The sequence below is a fragment of the Ciona robusta genome, chromosome 7 (genome assembly GCF_009617815.1).
Source record: "Ciona robusta chromosome 7, ASM961781v2".
Classification (NCBI taxonomy): domain Eukaryota; kingdom Metazoa; phylum Chordata; class Ascidiacea; order Phlebobranchia; family Cionidae; genus Ciona; species Ciona robusta.
The window spans coordinates 5519621-5540204 of record NC_143241.1 but is presented as its reverse complement, the minus strand read 5'-3'; the positions used below and the strand labels follow the sequence as shown (position 1 = coordinate 5540204).

The following is a 20584-nucleotide window of genomic DNA, read 5'->3' as shown; positions in this document are numbered from 1 at the left end:
GTAGATTATACAAGATACATCTGCGGAAGTAATAGTTCATACAGTGTCGTATTGTTGTTACAATATACGGAGACAGAGTGATACACCCCATTAGCAGCACAGGCGCTTGAGTTATATTTACATGAGTGCTGCTCAATACTAAACACAAGTTATTGACGTCGTAGTTATAAACCACGATTTCTGCATACACAAAAGAAAACACACATTTTACGTCGATCTGTATAACATGACGTACTGAGCAGCTCCTTTGATTACGTAGTAAAACGGCGACAAACTAACTGGTAAATTCGACACTTCAACGAAATTAATGCTCTAACCCACGTAATCAGAGACGATGGTTAGCGACGAGGCCTAACCAAATTGCGATGCAAAACAAAAAGTTAAGCGAGGGTATAGTTAACCGGCATGCAAGAATTACATATTGGAGAACCGTAATATTTACTAATTCTTGGAAAGGGATTAGAGGCGTGGAGTTTTTACCTAAGGTCTATGAACCCTTTAGGGCCAAGAAGATGTTTTGGGGAAATCGTAAAAGAAATAAAAACGAGTTCTTATTTTGGGTTAAGTTTTTTCAACGTAGTCTTTAGCTTTAGAAGTTTGTAAACTTTTAAAAACGTGCAGTCAAAAAATTCAAAAAAATTAAAAGAATTGATTTTTTTAAAGAAAAAATTACTTTAGTCTATCCTACAGAACACTGTTGTATAGTACCGAGTTAAACAAACATATAGAAGCGAATACGTGAGAGGAATGGTACGGACAGGAGTTTCTGCTGTCCTGTGTGTTCTAGCAGTTCTGCTGGCGTCGGCATGGGGACAAAGTAAGTGATAACAAAACAAAAAAAACTATACTTTCGAGTGGGATATGTTTTCATTATTTTTTCTTAACTAATTTGTTTGTAAAAAAGACATATAGTATTGTGGGGTAAGACGGGACATCTTTAGCACATAATATTCTGATCTTGTTTTAAACAATTAACAACGTTCTATGGAAGTTGTGAGGATGTGGTTTAATAATGTTCTTTGTTTACTACCAAATGGAACGGAAAAGTAGAATGAAAAGGTGATTCCTCTTCTTCCACGTTATAGTATGTTTACAGAACTATATATCCGTATCCCCGCGACCTTAAAAGAGAGAGCAGTTCAAAAACACGATTGGAAAAAATAGGCTCGTTTTACCATACGTTACTATAAATAAAATGTCCGTTTATAATTCTATAGACCTTTTTTAATTTTTAAAACACCATCAGGATATTTGAATATTATGTGCTAAAGGTGTTAAATCTTACCCCGCACTACTATATTACGTGCTAACGCTAACCATATTACCCCACATAAAAGAAAACACGTGGACCATCTTACCCAATCTACTCTATTACAGTGTGTACAGTAGGGTAGAATATATTATGTGCAAAAAGTATCGTCTTACCCCAAGTATAAAAATTAAAATGTTCACAGAACTTTTAGTCGATTAAAAATATAGAGTATTATGTGCGTACAGTTTTTATATTTACCCAGCACTGCACCATATACACATTACCGTGTATAAGTATTTTTCAGTTAAAATTTTTCAGCCGTGGAAATACTTCAAGCGATTAGGAAATATGGGGTATTATGTGCTAACGGTTTTCCATTTCCCCACATACACCATATAAATATTAACATGTTTTTTTTCTAGTTCAAGTTCACCAATCGGGAAACTACACTTTCGCTGGCAACCTCACAGCTGGCAACAATAACGTTACCATTGTGTTTCCTACATGTCATAATGAAACCAATATCGTCGTCGCTGTGGTCTATAAAAATAACGTCGACTATGTACGCAACATCGAGCCATGGGGCCTTTTCTACGAAGTCAAGCAGTATGGGAATTTTGTCTGGCACTTAGCTTCATTGAATAGTAAGTTTAGTGAATGAATAAATGAATAAATTTAATTTGCTTTTTTGTAATAATTTTTGCTAAAAAAAACGAGTCCGTTTGTAATTAAATATAACCAGTAATAGTATTGGTTTGAATTGTTTTTAAAGATAGCTTAATTAAATAAGTTTAATAGTATAGTAGGGCGCGGGAAGAGGGACACTTTTTCATTCGATTTTCTTGTGTCATTTGGTAGTAAACAAAGAACATTTAAAAAAAATATAAAACCGTATTTTCATGACTTTCATGAACTGTCGTTAGTTGTTTAAAACACGATCAGGATATTTGAATATCGTGTTCTAAAGGTGTCCCATCTTTCCCCACTGTACTATAAGTTTATTACTACCAATATGTCCAATACATACGCCGTACTAACTGGAAGACATTATTCGTTTGTTTACAGGCTGTACGAATGATACCTGCAACTTACAATGTAGCGAATCGACCTGTTCGTGCAAACCTGGGTTCAAAGGAACATTTTGTTGTGAAAAAATCATTACACCTTCAGGTAACTTGCGACTCTCTGTCGCCAGCTTCCGGTCAAAATATTTCCCATTAAAACGTATTTAGAGTAACAAAATAAAGTTAATCAAAATTTTTATTTCTAATTTCGTCCAAGTTTGATTGTTTTAAGTAGAAGTAGGTTGTGTAGCGTAAGTTTACGAGCGTGTAAACGGTATCAAACTTTGACGGTACGTGTAAACGGTATCAAACTTTACACTTAGCGACCCGTACGGTAATAAGTGGCGTTTAATAATTTCAAGGAAAGATTCGACCAAGTAGGTTCGCTCGAGTTTCTAGGTCTTGTATGCGGTGCAGGTAACGTTATGTAACTTGCTTTATCCCCGCGTGGCCGAAAAACCACAGTCGTTACAACTCGGGTGTTCTGTTTCATACACTTCGTGCCAGCTTTCGAGTTACCATGTATGTAAATTTATGGGTAATTGTTGTTTTATTTGTCGGAGGGTTAAAACGAGGTCATCAGAAGATAAAACACACCATGTTACGTACGGTCTATTAGCTGGTATATGTCCTCTTTTAAAGCGCGCTAGACCGAAAAGAACTGTTGGGTAAATCATTGTGCAAAAAGATACTTTAATCTAATGGCTTACTTTTATTTCGCGTTGTTTCTCTGCAACTTGAATTCGCTTCGGGTATCGTGCATACTGTAAGTAACTTTCTGCGGTGGACGATGGTGTAGCGCCGAATGAGGAGCTAAATCTTATGTATGGTGTACGGCTGTGCGTAGTAACCACGGTACAATTAACAAACTACTTTAAGGAACAACAAAACAGTTTTTAATGGCAGAAGATGCTTGTCACGAGATATTTGAAACTTAACATAACACCGCGTTATAATGACAGACGTTTTCCAGCCATACGAGAATAAATAGGTTATGAATGAATGAATAAATGAATGAATGTATGAAGTAACTTACTTTATCCTCGCATAGTCGGAAAACGATAGTCGTTAACACACGGGTGTTCGGTTTCATACACCTCGTGTAAGCTTACGAGTTATCATGTATGTTACTTTGTGGGTGATTATATGTGGCAACTCGTAAGGGGGTACAACGAGTATGAAACCTAAAACCGTGTTATAATGACTTAGAGAATATTTAAGAGAGTTCTAACATTTTGTAGACACACCAAGTTGTACGGATTCAACGTGTAAAAACAACGGTACATGTATCGACCTTTTGGATGGATATAGATGTTCGTGTGCAACAGGATACGTTGGCCAAAACTGCACCAGTAAATAATAAAAGCTCATACATTTTGTCATATTAATTTCTTTATACCATTTTATGAATATACAAATATTTAGTATTGTTGTAGGGGAAGATGGGATAAGTTTACAGAATATCCCATATTTCCAGATCGTGTTTTAATTAATTAACAATATTCTTTTTATGGGGCTACTGGTATAGGCCAAATAGGCTACACATTTTTCTAAATATTTTTTGTTTAGTGCCACATTGGTCAAGAGAGAGAATGAAAACATGTACCATCTTACACCAAAATACTATAATAACTAATATCTTAAAGGTGGTTAAAATTGTAATTAATAAGAATCTATTTTCACAGTTGTTGATACATGTGTTGATGACCCTTGTGCTAATAATGGGACATGCAACGTTGATAATGGTGGTTACAATTGTACTTGTAAACCAGGATATAAAGGGACAAACTGCACTGAAAGTGAGATATATTATTCAGTCTAAAATTGACATTTTTTAACACAACATAAGAAAAATTCAGCTGTTATTCCCGCGCTGTGCAAAAGTGGTAACCACGCCTGCCTCTAACCCAGAAGGTTATGGGTTTACGGCTCGTATCATTGTAGACGTATCTGTCTTTGGGCAAAAAACTTAACAGCAATTGCTCCAACCAATTGGTCACTAATTGGTTGTCCGAATCATCAGTCATACCTAAAAAATCTCTCAAAAATAATCACCCACAAAGTAACATACACGATAAAGTGCAAGCTGACATGAGGTGTATGAAAATATCGTTCGGCGCCGTGGTGTAGTGGTTAGCGCGCCTGCCTGTAACCCAGAGGCAATGGGTTCAAGGCTCGACGCTGCTACCATTGTGGGCGTATGTGTCCTTGGGCAAGACACTTAACGGCAATTGCTCCAACCCAGTGGTCACAAATGGGTTGTCTAAATTATCAGCCATACATAAAAAAGAAAAAAAAAACCAAAAAAATAATTACCCACAAAGTAACATACATGGTAACTCGTAAGCTGGCACGAGGTGTTAAACCCATGTGATAACAACTGTCGTTTTCCGTCCACGCGAGGATAAAGTAAGTTACATTCATTCATTCATTCAAAACTTGTGTTGTAACGACTGTCTTATTGTGGCCAAAAAGCAAGTGACACACATTTTTTTAACACATAACATATAAGTGAAATTAACATACAACACATAGAAGCATTTCTAATTAATTTTCCAACTATATTGTCTGTTTCTTGAACCGCTGCTATTTATAGTTTAACAAATGTTTAATTTTGTTAGTTCTGTCCCAGATATTCTGCAGTTCTTTAAAAAATAAAACTATTTTTTCCCTGCAGTTGATTTGTGTTACCCTAACCCATGCCAACACAATGGGAAATGTACCTCAACAAGTACAGACTACACTTGTGAATGTCTGTCTGGAATGTATGGGAAAAACTGCTCAATTGGTAACTGCATTTAACATAATATAACATAATTTTTATTTATCTCGTCGAAAATAATAGTGGAGATCTAAAGTCATTTTAAAGGACCAAGAGAACGGAATTATCAGCAAAACAATCGTAGTTAAAAAGTACTATGGATAAAAAGCGTGTAAAAGGCGGACCTAATTCAAAATCTGATTAAATCCGTTATACCATTATCATAGTTTTGCACAGAAAAATATTAAGTTTAAACAAATCGCCGTTGTTGCAAATTCACATTCAATTTTCTTCTATTTAGAAACCCATATAAATCCATTTTGTATTTTATATTTTTTTCAAAAAATTCAAAATGTTTTTTATAGCTTTTCCTTAGTTTTCTAGTTGTTGTTTTTTAAAAATTGGATTTGAGTTTTTGATCAGTCGTAATTTTCCACATTGCATCACCTTAATGAGCCGATCACGCCATTTATAATTTCTTTATACCTCATGATATTTGTGTTACAAAAACGATATGCAAATCTCTAAATTTTCGATCAAGGCGATTTTAGTTTTTTTGAGGTCACAGTTAACAATCTAACCTGTTTAGTTTGCAATTGCACAAACGGAGAGTGTGTGCCAGTTGGAAACCCTGCAACAGGATTCACATGCTCATGTTTTAATGGCTTCGATGGCCCAACTTGTTGCGAAAGTGTACCAAGTAAGTCTGTGTTTCTGTTTGGTAAATTAATTTGAAAGTTTTTACACAAAACAGAAACATTAATGCTACCACATGCAGGGTAACTCATATTTACACAGAAACACTAATATTAACACATACATAATATCTCATTAGCAAGCAAGAGGTATGTGAAACAGAACACCTATGCTATAATGACTGCCGTTGTCATTTCAGAATAAATAAGTTGAATTCAATCTTTCATACCAAGCCTACATTGTATAATCTGCTGAAAGCCAACATTATTGTCTTTCAGCAATAATATATAAGGTATAAGCTCATAGTTTACTACTTTTATGAGGTTTAACCTATTTAATACAATAGCATATCAGCATTATCAATTAAAGCATTCTTAAACTCAATGCTACTCATTAAAAGTTACTAGTAAAAACACAATCATGTATGTAAGAACAGTTTGCGATATATGTAAGAATATAAACTCTTTTTTATTAGATCATTGCCTTGGGTCACCATGTCTAAATAATGCAACTTGCAAAAGCAATGCGACTGCATATATATGTAACTGCCTTCCTGGTTACATGGGATACAACTGTTCAACATGTAAGTCCTATTTATCTCTGTAATATTCTTTTTCTCTTCATCCTTAAAGTAACATACTTGGTAACTCGTAAGCTGGCACGAAGTGTGTAAAACAGAACACCGTGTTATAACAACTGTCATTTTTCGGCCACGCAAGGATAAAGTAAGTTACATTCATTCATTCATTCATTCATTCATTAATTGTTCTTTAAAAAAAGCAACATTTGGCATACTACAATGTTTACAAATTTTAGCAATGGTATAATTTGATTTAGAATGTCAACAGATTAGTTTAAACAAAAGTTATCATTATGATTTAAATAATGTTTTATACCTCTGGGTAAATAACTAAACAATTCAACAGTTTATAAAAGAATCAGAGTCTGGTCTATGAAAATCATTTTAATATCCTCGCTCCAACCTAGTGGTCACTATTGGGATGTCCAAATTATCAGCCATACACAAAAAAATCGCTAAAAAAATAATCACCTACAAAGTAACATACAAGATGACTCGTAAGCTGGCACAAGGTGTATTAACACCCGTGTTATAACGACTGTCGTTTTCGGGCCCCTTGAGGATAAAGTAAGTTACATTTATTCATACATTCTTTTTTTTTTCTTTACAGACAACTTTTGTGCTAATAAAACATGCTTGTACGGTGGGCAGTGTGAAAACTTAAAAACAAAAGCAGAATGCAGCTGCTTGGAAGGTTTTATTGGGGACACCTGTTCTACTGGTAGGTTGACATATTTTGACAATTTTTTTAATAAAAACAAAAGTTGTTTTTTTTTTGTCTAATATTAAAAATTGTTAAATCTATACCTAAATAGTAATAAATAATTTGGTTTTGATTTGACGAAAAGTTAATATTTTTTATTGCCCTGTGTGTATTAATAAAAAGAATGAAAGTTATTACTAAAAGTTTTAAATATTTCAATGGTGATTTAAAAAAAATAAGTTTTTTTTTTTAAAAAAATTGCGGTTTTTGTATTTTACAAGTGTTCAGTTTTACATCATATTTATATATTGATTAGTTTCATTTTTACTGATTATTATTTTAAAAGAAAAAATATCTTACAGTGTGTGACTGCGTCCATGGCGACTGTGTTCCAAATCCAACTGGTGACAACTTCACTTGTAATTGCCATCCTGGTTACACTGGGCCTATGTGTTGTCAAAATACAACTGGTAAGTTGGTGGTATTAAAACAGCAGTTATTTTAGTGGTTTTGAATTACAAAATTTTATTGTAATTCTATAAATTTTAGTTTCTTCTCAAAAAATGAGTAAAGCTTGAATTATTAAAACATCAAAAAGAATTAGCATAATTTTTTTCCACCCTCAGTTTTTTTTCCTTTAACAGGTCCTTGTACAAATGAGACATGCGCACATGGACTGTGTCATGATATCAATCAGACAGAATATTTTTGCAATTGCTCAACCGGTTACACTGGAAAAAACTGCACTATAGGTAATATATAGTAGGATGGGAAGGAGGGGGAACAGGTCCCCCCTTTTTATTCTATTTTCTCGTTTTATTTGGTAGTAAAAAAGGAACTTTCAAAGAATTATAAAACTGTATCCTCACAACTTCCATAGACCATTATTAATTGTTTGAAACACGATAAGGATATTGGGATACTATCAGCAAAATGTGTCCCATCTTTTTCCACCCAACTATAAATATGACTTACTCTTCTTGGCTAAATTTTTTGACTGTAAGCATGTCGCATTTGAAACAGAAATCACTTTAAAATACTGGCTTTGGTTTTTACGTTCCTTTGTGTTCCTTTGTGGTGTAAATTAAAAAAAAATTCCAATTAAATATATTTTGAACTTTTAGTCCACAATATTTCCTACACTTAAAGGAAAGTATAAAATACAATTAAAGTACAAGTACAAAATAAATGATATACATATAGGGTTAAAATATGTTTATATAGACATATGTAAATATCAACATTTTGTTTCTATTAACAAGTTTAACCTAAGAATATTTAAATATAAATGGCTGTTTTGTCTGTTAGGTGTAGCGACCCACTTATTTTATTTTCTTTCAATCAATTATATTTTTTACTGTAAGCGTGTTTTAACAACTCTTGTTTTGTCGCTATATCCTGTCTTTTCATTTAAAACGTTTCTAAATTTTCGCTACTGTAATGGAAGAGAAAAAAAAGTAAAATAGGTTTACAAACTTCAGATATAGATGACTGTGTAGACTCCCCATGTAAAAACAATGGAACCTGCACTGATAGGGTGGGCAACTATACTTGCTCATGCGCACCAGGATACTTGGGAAGGAACTGCTTAGAAGGTAAGGTTTCATATCTATATCACAACTTAATATAATACCATGATAGAAAAGGGCAGACCTTTGGTTTGTTTCTCACTTCCTAGATTCTTTTCTGAGACCATACAGACATGTGATTTAGGCGAGAGTTGGGTCATTGTATATTAATTAATAGTTAAAGAGCTTACTTACTTAATGTTTTTTCTCACTTTTTATTTGAGTAGATAATCGAATGTAACATCCAACGTGCTTTATTCTCACATGTAAACGACATTCGTTTTAAGATACAAGTTCTGTTTTACGCGCCTCATAGGTTTAAGTTGTGTTTTACACACCTCGTGCCAGCTCTTGAGTTACGACATATGTAACTTTGTGGATGGTTGTTTTATTTTGTTTGGTTGACAGTTAAAACAACCCATTAGTGACCACAGGGTTGGAGCAATTGCAGTTTAGTGTCTTGTGCAAGGATACATACGCCCACAACGGTAGCAGCGACGAGCCTTAAACCCATAACCTCGGGTTGGAGGCAGGCACACTAAACATTGTGTCATGCTGCCAGATATTATACTCTAATTGTTACTTTACAAGCTTACTTAATATTTTGCTATTTCTACATTATTATCAAATCATTTTCTAAGATTGTGCTCAATATGGTTACCTGTTAAACTGTAAAGCTACTAAATCTAAAACTAAGAGATATTTCTAACAGAAACAGTTGAATGTAATCCAAACCCATGCCAGAATGGTGCAATGTGTGTGGATTTACATCTTGGATACACTTGCAGTTGTGAAGCGGGTTATGAAGGAGAAAACTGTTCTGAAGGTAAAATACTCTTAAAATATTTTAAAAGATAAAACCTAAATGTGATTTAAACTGGCTGGAGGACCTTTGTCGCATAAATGCAAATAAATACTTTGTAAAAAAAATCTGAAAATGATTTTCTAAAATTTTTATGAATTTTATAAAAAGATCCAGAAAATATTTTTTGAGGTAGTTGGAACTAAAAATCAACATAGAATATTTAATATTCCAATCTTATAATTAAAACTAATTAATATTTTTCAGATGTTAATGAATGCTTTCCGAATCCATGTGTTAACGGTGGAAATTGTACTGATTTGCTTAATGATTATAACTGCACTTGTGTTCCTGGCTATACTGATAAAAACTGCACAACTGGTAAATGTATTGGTATAAATAATAATATAAACATATTCTCCTGATTCTATTTGATCAAAATTCTTTTGAATGAGAGACTGACGATGCCATTTAGGCGGAATTTACATATTTTATTATACAATTGGTTGGACTAGATTTTTGTCCGTTACGTTTTCGCAGCACCTAATCCATACTGTATTTCTTTACACAAGAATCGCCTAACTCTATGAGCACCAGTTCAGGGTCAGATTCGCATAATTTGTTACATACTTTCCTGAATGGTATTTCATTTGTGTTAAAATTTACATATGTAGGCATAAGCACACATAAGGTAAAACAACACATATTATCTGGGCAGAACAGAATAAATTATTGACAGTAAATTAAATATGTTAGAACCTGTACAAATGCAATCTTGTTACATTGCATCAAAATAATTGGACACAAATTCACGATTTTCCTGAATTTCATAACTATTAAATGTTTTCTACAGAGATTGATGAATGTGACCCCAACCCATGCAACAATGGTGGATTGTGTCGAGATTTGTTAGCAGATTATGAATGCAGATGTTATAATGGATGGCAAGGAAAGAACTGCTCAGGTAAATGTTTTTCTGATGAAGTAATAATTTTTTTTCAATAGTTGTTTTTAATACATTTAGAAACACTTCTGTTGTAACTGTTGTGTTGTTTTATATGACTCGTGTTATAAGCATTGTCAGGCGAGGATTAATAAGTTCTATTTTATTCTACATGGGTTATGTCATTCAGTAAGGCACCCATAGGTCCTGAAACTTAGGCTACAGTTGGTCTGTTACCCCAACACCCAGGGAGCTACAACCCAGTGAACACTAGATTGGAGCAATGTCCACTTAGTGTGTAGCACCAAAACATACACCCCTCAGTACAGAGATGAATAGGTTACATTCATTACAAAATGGTAACCTATTTTTTCGGTGAAATTAAACCAGTGTTCTATTGGCACTAAAAATCTGATGCATTTATTGTTTTTAGATCAAACTATTTTTTTTCAGAGAAATTATTAGGCCAACATATTTTTTCGGTAAAACTAAAACTAGTTTTCTAATTTATACAAGTAATAATGGCATTAAAAATCTAATACAATTAATGTTTTTAGACTATGATAATTGTCACACTAGTCCGTGTAGAAATGGAGGCTTTTGCACCAATCTCTTTAATGATTTTAACTGCTCCTGTGAATCTGGTTACACTGGAAAGACATGCTCAACAAGTAAGAACAATATTTATTACTAAAAAATATTTGATCTTTCTACTTAGTGTGGTGACCATGCTTCTTAACTATTCAAATATTGATAAGTTCTAAAACAGATTTGTGTTTAGTGGTTTTCATTTTAGCAATGTGTTTCTTCTTGTGATTATTTCCCTGCTTTATTAACATAATTGTGGTGATATATAGTTTTTAGGCAAAAGCAATTGTAACTCATAAGTGTTCTTTTTGAAAAAATAAATATAATACATACAGTAGGGTGGGGAGAGACGGAACACTTTTAAACTCTATTTTTTCGTCCCATTTAGTAGTAAACTAAGAACATTCAAAGAGTTTTAAAACTGTATCCTCACATCCCTTATTGACCATTGTTAATTGTTTAAAACAAGATCAAGATATTTAGATATTATGGGCCAAATGTGAATGAATGAATGTAACTTACTTTATCCTCGCGTGGCCGGAAAACGACAGTCGTTATCACACGGGTTTAACACCTCGTGCCAGCTTACGAGTTACCTTGTATGTTACTTTGTGGATGATTATTTTTTGGGGATTTTTTTATTTATTTTTTTGTATGGCTGATAATTTTGACAACCCATTAGTGACCACTGGGTTGGAGCAATTATCGTTAAGTGTCTTGCCCAAGGACACATACGCCCACAATGGTAGCAGCGACAGGCCTTAAACCCATTACCTAATGGTTACAGCAGGCGCGCTATCCACTACGCCACGGCGCCGGACTGTGTCTTTAACCTAACTTTACAGCTGTATTCTTACTAACATTGTTTTTATAGATATTGATGATTGTGCAAGTAAACCTTGTAATAATGGGACATGCAATGATATGGTTAATGATTACAACTGCACTTGTTTTCTTGGATTTGAAGGAACAAATTGCTCAAAAAGTAAATTTTGAATTCATTTCTGCTGTTTACCAGTGTCACATATTTAACTTTTTTTTCTCTGTTTAGTTGACAATTTAGGCAAACTCATTAGTTACTGCTACACTGGAGCTGTTACTGTTGAGTATCTAAACTTAACATATTTTCTTCTTACAGATATAAACGATTGTGCTCCTGGAAATTGTTTAAATGGTAGCACATGCATCGATTTAGTAAACAACTATACATGCTCATGTGTGGCGGGATTTACAGGGCGAGACTGCTCCATCAGTAAGATATATATCAATAAATATTTTATTTTATTCTATTGTATATGGGTAGGGTCCTATGCAGTGACCTGCCAAGTGACCTAGGATTTTGGTTTATATTTATTTATAGGATTTAGGCAATGGTTGGCCCATTATTTTATGTTCCAGTACTATTTATATCACTAGTGATTGCATGGTTAGCAGCTTAGTTTTTTCTATCTGGTTAATTTTTTCGAATTTTGTTTTAATGTTTTGTGGTATAATTAGTTATGGTATGTGACATAAACACTTGTTATTATGATGCAGTAATTGATAATTGCATTCCTTCACCTTGTGAAAATGGTATTTGCGTTAACAAACTGAATGATTATAACTGCACATGTGCAACTGGATACAATGGAAAAAACTGCTCTGAAAGTAAGATATCAATATTAACCTATGCAGTAGTATATCACTTATTTTCCAATACTGCAAAATAGTTGGCCAGATAGGCAGTATCATATTTATATATTGAAAACATAACATAGCTTAGTAGTTTCAGCACCAATCTCATAACCAAGTAACACTAGGTTGGCGTTGCTAACATTCTAGTTGTGTATTAGGGCAAAACACACTTGAATGAATGCAACTTATTTATATTTACATAGCGGGGTAAGGATAGTCGTTATAACACAGGTTTTCTGTTCCATACACTCTGTTCCCACTCACGAGTTACCACTATGTAACTTGATGGTTGTTTTTGCATTATTTTTACTTCTGTAATATAAACACTTGTTATTATGATGCAGTAATTGATAATTGCATCGGCTCACCTTGTAAAAATGGGACTTGCGTTAACAAAGTCAATGATTACGACTGCAACTGTGCAACTGGGTACACCGGAAAAAACTGCTCTGAAAGTAAGCAATAAATTTGTAGCTAGAACTTATATCTGCCACCAAACCTCTACATATACTAATACATCAGCTAAAACAGCTTTATTAGAAATATATTTAAAACACAACCTAGAACAGTGGTTTAACCGCAGGCCTAATGATAGAGGGTACAGGGTTCAAGGCTTGGCGCTGCTACTTACCTAGGTATGTGTGTCATTGGGCAAGACACACTTAGTGGTAATCATTCAAACCTAGTGGTTACTAGAGAATTGTTGAAATTGTGTAAAGAGTTATATTTTTATTAATTTTATTTTCTCTTTGTAATTAAGTTCTGTAGGATTTAATGATTTATTTTAATATTCATTTGTGTTTGAGTTTTGTAACATGAACAAGTCTTATTATGATGCAGTAATTGATAATTGCATTCCTTCACCTTGTGAAAATGGCACTTGCGTTAACAAACTGAATGACTATGACTGCACCTGTGAAACTGGATACACTGGAAAAAACTGCTCTGAAAGTAAGAGATCAAAACAAGTAGCTATAATTTGCAAAAATTACAATATGTCCCATGTAACATATTACTTGCCGAAAAAGCTTTTTTACACTTATGTTTAAAAACATGGCCAAAATCAGTGGTAAGAGCACATGTCTTGTTACCAGAGAATACTTGATTTGAAACTCGATGCTATCCCTTAGCGAGATACATAACCATAGTTGCTTCAACCCAGTGATTACCAATAGATAGACAAAATTGTGTAAAGAATTTCATTAACAATTTTGTTTTTGTTTGTAATTAAGTTATGTAACATGAACACTTGTTATTATGATGCAGTAATTGATAATTGCGTTGGCTCACCTTGTGTAAATGGCACTTGCGTTAACAAAGTCAATGATTATGACTGCAACTGTACAGCTGGATACACTGGGAAAAACTGCTCTGAAAGTAAGAAATAGGTTAAAACATGTAGTTATAATTTATGCGCCAACATGGCAAAGTGGTTGGCATGCCTGCCTGTAACCCAGAGGTGATGAGATCAAGGCTGGTCACTCACATGTATACATAAAAAACTACAATAATCAACCACTAAGTTACACATATAGTAACTCTGGCATGAGGTGTATGAAACAGAACACCCGCGTTATAAGGACTAACAATATCCGGCCATTCTAGGATACAGTAAGTTACCTTTATTTATTTATGCCTTTTTATTTTTTATAAAAAATATATTGATGTTTTTGTGTACATTTAGATGTAGATGAATGTTCCTGGGGTTTCTGCCAAAATGGTGCTACGTGTTTGGACTGTGTTGGGGAATACATCTGTGTTTGTACATTCGGATTTACCGGAACCAACTGTTCAATAAGTAAGTTTTATTTTTGTTATGTTCGTATATGTTTGAATGTTTGTAACTATTTATTCTCAAGTGAGGCATTGTCTGGTGTTAAATAAGAGCTAAGTTCTTGCATATCTATCTGAATAGAAAAAAGTGTGATGTTGGTTCTCCTTTTACAAAAATATGAATTTAATAGATTAATCATTAATTTTTTCAGATATCGATGACTGTGCGCACATGCCATGTGTTCATGGTAACTGCAGTGACCTTTTGGATGATTTCAATTGTACATGTGATGCAGGATATGAAGGAAAAAACTGCTCAACCAGTAAGCTTAAATCCTAGTTAAAGTTTACTTAAATTCTGTATAGGCAAGGCATGTGAGGAAACGCTTGATTTATGCCAGACTTTGTCCTTCAACAAAAATAATGATCTTATTAATCTTTGTGTGGCACAGTTTTAAAATGTGTGTATGTGTTTTTTTTCCCGATTTAAAACAACTTATTTGCTGTTTCAGACATAGATGATTGCAATCCAAACAGATGTATGCATAACTCTACCTGCCAAGATAAGGTGGCTGATTATATGTGTAACTGTACAGCTGGTTATACAGGAAAGAACTGCTCTATAGGTAAAATACAAGGTTTTTTGTATTGTGGGTTTTTGAATTATAATTAAACTATAGTGTATGTGATTAAATATTATGATTTTAGTCACATTTTAAGTAAAATAAAGCTATCTTTAAAAAAAACTCTGCATAACTGCTTTGTCAAAAAAATCAGGAACGGAATTTTAACAAAGTACGCGATCATAAAAATTTTCTTATGAAAGTTTTTCAATTTTCCAGATATTGATGAATGTGCGCACAATCCATGTGTGCATGGTAGCTGTAGTGACCTTGTGGCAGATTATAAATGCACATGTATGGATGGTTATGAAGGAAAGAACTGTTCAGAAAGTAAGAAACACATAAACCCTTTTACCTAGATATTTCTGAAACAGTTATTGTATTCTAAATGGGTAAGGTTCTATGAGAAGGCACAGAAAGAGGTTGCAACACTATATATAAAATAATAATGTGTTTTTTCATAGTTTTTTTTTATGAAATACAAATATAACAATTATGAATAGTTTATGTATATATACCTGTTTATCATTTTCAGACATAGATGATTGCAATCCAAACAGATGTATGCATAACTCTACCTGCCAAGATAAGGTGGCTGATTATATGTGTAACTGTACAGCTGGTTATACAGGAAAAAACTGCTCTATAGGTAAGTTAATGAATCTATTTTAGACTAATTCAATTTCCCTTAAAACATTTATCTTTTTAAGCATTGGCTACATCTCAATAAAAACTGCTAAGAAAAAAAGCCTAATTCCTAGTTTATAATAATAATCACATTCAATTCTATAAAAGGTATGTACTTTTTCTAATATAAATTAAAACATTTTTTTTCAGATATAGATGATTGCAATCCAAACAGATGTATGTATAACTCCACCTGCCAAGATAAGGTGGCTGATTATATGTGTAACTGTACAGCTGGTTATAAAGGGAAAAACTGCTCTATAGGTAAAATACAAGGTTTTTTGTGTTGTGGGTTTTTGAATTCTAATTAAACTATAGTGCATGAAATTATAATATATAATTTTTGTAACACTTTTGGTAAAAAAAAACATTACCTATAAAATTGCTTTCTGTTTGACTTCCTTTTGTAGAACAAAGTAAGAAAATAAATTGTAACAGTATTTTGTAAATATAACAATTTAAAAAAGATTTTTAATTCTCCAGATATTGATGAATGTGCGCACAATCCATGTGTGCATGGTAGCTGTAGTGACCTTGTGGCAGATTATAAATGTACATGTATGGATGGTTATGAAGGAAAGAACTGTTCAGAAAGTAAGAAATTTATTCGCACTATTCCTAGGTATTTCTAAATATAAAATATAATTATTCGGGTAAGGTCCTACAAAAACATACTCAAATCACGAGAGGTATAGGCCAGAGTTTACACATTACCTTAAACTTAAATAAATAACTTTTACAGGTTTACAGTTTTTATCACTTATTCCTAGTTTTCTGTTGGATATAAAAATGTTAAACTATAAAACAGTTGATGTACCTGTTTTTCATTTCCAGACATAGATGATTGCAATCCAAACAGATGTATGCATAACTCTACCTGCCAAGATAAGGTGGCTGATTATATGTGTAACTGTACAGCTGGTTATACAGGGAAAAACTGCTCTAAAGGTAAGTTAAAGAATCTATTTTATACTAATCCAAATTCTCCAAAAATATTACCCAATTTAAAACAACTCATTTTCTGTTTCAGACATAGATGATTGCAATCCAAACAGATGTATGCATAACTCTACCTGCCAAGATAAGGTGGCTGATTATATGTGTAACTGTACAGCTGGTTATACAGGAAAGAACTGCTCTATAGGTAAAACCACAAGTGTTTTGTATTATCAGTTTTTTAAACATTTTTAAGTTATGGTACATGTGGGTATTCAATTTTGAATATATTTAGATTTTAACATTTTTTAAAATTATTTTTTGTTCAACAAGTAAACTGTTACAAAATGCATTGTAATAATAATACTTATTCGTTTATCCAGATATTGATGAATGTGCACACAATCCATGTGTCTATGGTGACTGTATTGATCTAGTGGCAGATTATAAATGTACATGTATGGATGGTTATGAAGGAAAGAACTGTTCAGAAAGTAAGAAATCTAAACCCACTTTCCGAAGTTGTAAATGTATTCTATTTCGGCAAGTTGATACAATAAGATATGAAAAGCTCCAGAGTTGACCCTTCACTTAAAATTTGATTAACATTTTTTTAGACTGCAAAAATGTAATATGAAATGGGTCAATGTACCTGTTTATCATTTACAGACATAGATGATTGCAATCCAAACAGATGTATGCATAACTCTACCTGTCAAGATAAGGTGGCTGATTATATGTGTACCTGTACAGCTGGTTATAAAGGAAAGAACTGCTCTATAGGTATGTTAGTGCTGTACTACATTTTCCTAATTTAAACAGTAAAAACATAATTATTTTTCCAGATATTGATGAATGCGCGCACAATCCATGTGTACATGGTGACTGTAGTGACCTTGTGGCAGATTATAAATGCACATGTATGGATGGTTATGAAGGAAAGAACTGTTCCGAAAGTAAGAAAATGCTTGCATTTTTTTGTTTGAACTTTCTTCCAGATACGAAATCATGCACTTCATAAAATTACATTTTTATTTTATAGTTTGTATAAAATGTATGTATAATGCAACACATTATCTAAAGCTTTTAATGCCACTTTTTATGTAACTCTAAATATGGCCTTATTAAAACAACTTGTTAAAAACCTTATATTTTTCCCTAATTTGCTTACCTACTTTGCAGACATAGATGATTGCAATCCAAACAGATGTATGCATAACTCTACCTGCCAAGATAAGGTGGCTGATTATATGTGTAACTGTACAGCTGGTTATACAGGGAAAAACTGCTCTATAGGTAAAATCTTCAACAGTTTATGTAATAACCCAGTTTAAATTAACTTTACATTTTTACTGCAACCGTTGCGGACATGTAAGTCTTTAGACAAGACATTAAGTAATAGTTTCCCAAAAATGACAATCAGCAACAAAGTTACACATACTAGGTAACTTATATGCATGCAAGAGGTATATGTACAGAACCCCCATGTTATACCTCCTTTTTGGATTTATAAAACTTTGCCTAGTTTTTAATTGTTATTGTTTCATGAAAATACTTTCAGATATTGATGAATGCGTCCCCAATCATTGTGTCAATGGAACTTGTCATGACAGAGTAGACGATTATTTCTGTGAATGTACTGTTGGTTACGAGGGCAAAAATTGCTCAGAAGGTTTGTTGAGTAAACAATAATGAATTGGAACCTTTTAACACAATATTTTTAAAGCATTACTAAGCAAACCTACTTAAAATAGGCCTCTGTATAAACATATTGATGTATTGTGCCTATCTTTTATGATTCTTATACTATAGATATTGTTCTCATTAATATATTTTTCATATGGTTTACATTAATATTTTGTACATATTGTTTAAAATAAAAGCTAAACAATGGCTACATTGTTTTATCTTCAGATACTAATGAATGTCAAAGGAATAGCAGTCTGTGTCAAAATGGTGGTTTGTGCATAAACACTGCTGGTAGCTATCACTGTAACTGTATATCTGGGTACACAGGACTCGACTGTTCAAGTAAGCCACTCTGTAGAATTAAAATTAACTAAATATGTGTTGTTAGTGGTCTAGAAAAATAGAAAAATTCTTATAGCTGAGTTTAGAATAAAGTATATATGTTAACTTTTTAAGGCATTTATTAGTGTTGTGTATTTAATGGCTTAGCCAAAGAGGTAAAATATAAAAAAATATGGATTATGTTTGTCTTATGTTTACCATGTTAATGAGTGAGGTTCTACAGTAAAACATGACAGTGAACCTGGGACTTATGCCTAAACTAGATTATACCAACCAAAAACTGAATTAGCAAGGGTTTTATTTGTATCGAGTTAGCTAGGTTTTTATTTGTATTGCAATTTACATTTATTACTCTTTCAGTTATTTTACATACAATTGTTTTATTCAAAATATTGTGTACCATATTGCAGTCCCACCACGTTGTGCCAACAACACTTGCCATGAGTTTGCTACTTGTTCAGAAGCAAGCACTGATCGGGGTTACTCATGTGATTGCTTTACTGGCTGGATTGGTGATGGTTTTAAGTGCAGCGGTAACTTAATGATACTGAATTTTTAGAAGCTGTAACAGTACCCAGTAATAGAGGTGGCAGAAGTATAATACCCAGCTCTATTTTCTATGTTTTTTTTGCGTATATGTTTTAAGGATAAATTCTTTATTTCATATATTATGTGTTAACACAGTCCACAAGTTTAAGTACTAAAATTTTCAAAACAAAACTGAATAATATCAATAATATTGATAACTTTATTTGTCTCTTCGATTACGTTAGCGAAGATTTAGAAATATTTTAAACAAAAAGGTGGAATATAGCGACAAAACCACATTTGGTAAAACACACTTACAGTTAAACATATTTATACCTAATTGGAAAAAAATGGTTAATATATTTAAAAAGCATATTCTTTGCAGCATATTGCGAAGCGGGGCAAGTTACTCTTGAAAATGGAAAGGTTTTTTCTTTTCCAAAAGTATTTTAAACGAAGTGGTGGCTTCAAATGAAACTTGTTTAGATGGTAAGAATGTTTATATGAATGAGTTGCTTTAAATTATTTAAGATTTATTTAATAAAACCTCTCCAAAGGTTGTATGTATTGACCTGTAGCTTATTTTGAGAGATAAAGTTTTATTTCTAATCCCTTCTTTTAATATTTGGACCGATATTATACTACTCAAACAAATAGAATTATTTTATACTAAATTTCCTTTTATTACCCCCAAGATGTAGTTCGTGAATTTAGCAGCAACACCTTTATTTTACATTTTTCCTTAAGTAGGCAAATGTTTACCCATAATGTTGTTTTTTAACGACTGTCCGTTTGTTGCAAATTTTCCTTTGTTATTTTATTTCATTGATTTTCGGTACTATATTGGAAAAGATAAAAAAAATTATATTTAGGTCGGTCAATTGCACAAACTACATGCAAGTTTCCCAGCACTGGCGGCAGAGCTAATTTTGATACAGTGCACCTCCAGTATTTACCCTGCAATATAACTCTTGCCACTGAGTTTGGTACTGATAAAAATTGGGTAAGTCTTGTGTTTTGCGATGAGCAACTGAAAAAATTGTTTAAAAAAATTTGAATGTCTAAAATCATACTTTTTAAATAAATGTAGTCTTTGAAAATCACTGTGCACTTATTAACAAGCATGTTTTAGAATATAATTTAGGGAGTAAATATAAATGGGTGACAATTATAAAAGGTGTTGAAACTTACCCCTGTTAGCATCAATACAGGCTTAGACCCGCTTTACTTTGTTTTAAAACACCTTAATCAACTGCTCTTTCTGTACACTCTTTACAAACCTGGAATTTCTGTACAAACATTCAATACATTTTAAAACTGTATTTCTGTCTAATGTTTTAACAACTCCTAACTTCTATAGACTGCTCCTGTGAAT

General features: G+C 32.8%; 1 protein-coding gene across 1 annotated transcript; it reads left to right on the top strand.

Annotated features, from left to right (window-relative positions):
• The first annotated feature begins 80 nt into the window (after positions 1 to 80).
• On the top strand, positions 81 to 20579 carry LOC149734131 (uncharacterized). The gene is made up of 41 exons (XM_089881162.1): positions 81 to 817; positions 1675 to 1896; positions 2318 to 2422; positions 3558 to 3668; positions 4002 to 4115; positions 4994 to 5104; positions 5667 to 5777; positions 6249 to 6356; positions 6964 to 7074; positions 7419 to 7526; positions 7701 to 7808; positions 8538 to 8651; positions 9337 to 9450; positions 9694 to 9807; positions 10280 to 10390; positions 10927 to 11040; positions 11832 to 11942; positions 12096 to 12209; positions 12494 to 12604; positions 12976 to 13086; positions 13472 to 13582; positions 13898 to 14008; positions 14316 to 14429; positions 14617 to 14727; positions 14917 to 15030; positions 15247 to 15357; positions 15563 to 15676; positions 15865 to 15978; positions 16198 to 16308; positions 16549 to 16662; positions 16745 to 16858; positions 17034 to 17144; positions 17320 to 17433; positions 17496 to 17606; positions 17833 to 17946; positions 18212 to 18322; positions 18565 to 18681; positions 19092 to 19214; positions 19595 to 19698; positions 20082 to 20212; positions 20570 to 20579. The coding sequence occupies exons 1-39, from the start codon at positions 748 to 750 to the stop codon at positions 19660 to 19662; spliced, it is 4401 nt and encodes a 1466-aa protein (XP_089737288.1). The 5' UTR covers positions 81 to 747; the 3' UTR covers positions 19663 to 19698; positions 20082 to 20212; positions 20570 to 20579.
• The last annotated feature ends 5 nt before the right edge of the window (positions 20580 to 20584 follow it).

Excerpts from the sequence above, each read along its gene's own strand:
- LOC149734131 (XM_089881162.1), top strand. The coding sequence starts at position 748 with ATGGTACGGACAGGAGTTTCTGCTGTCCTGTGTGTTCTAGCAGTTCTG. Across the intron at positions 8,652-9,336 it reads GGGAAGGAACTGCTTAGAAG|AAACAGTTGAATGTAATCCA; the intron begins GTAAGGTTTCAT and ends TATTTCTAACAG. Across the intron at positions 17,947-18,211 it reads AGGGAAAAACTGCTCTATAG|ATATTGATGAATGCGTCCCC; the intron begins GTAAAATCTTCA and ends AAATACTTTCAG.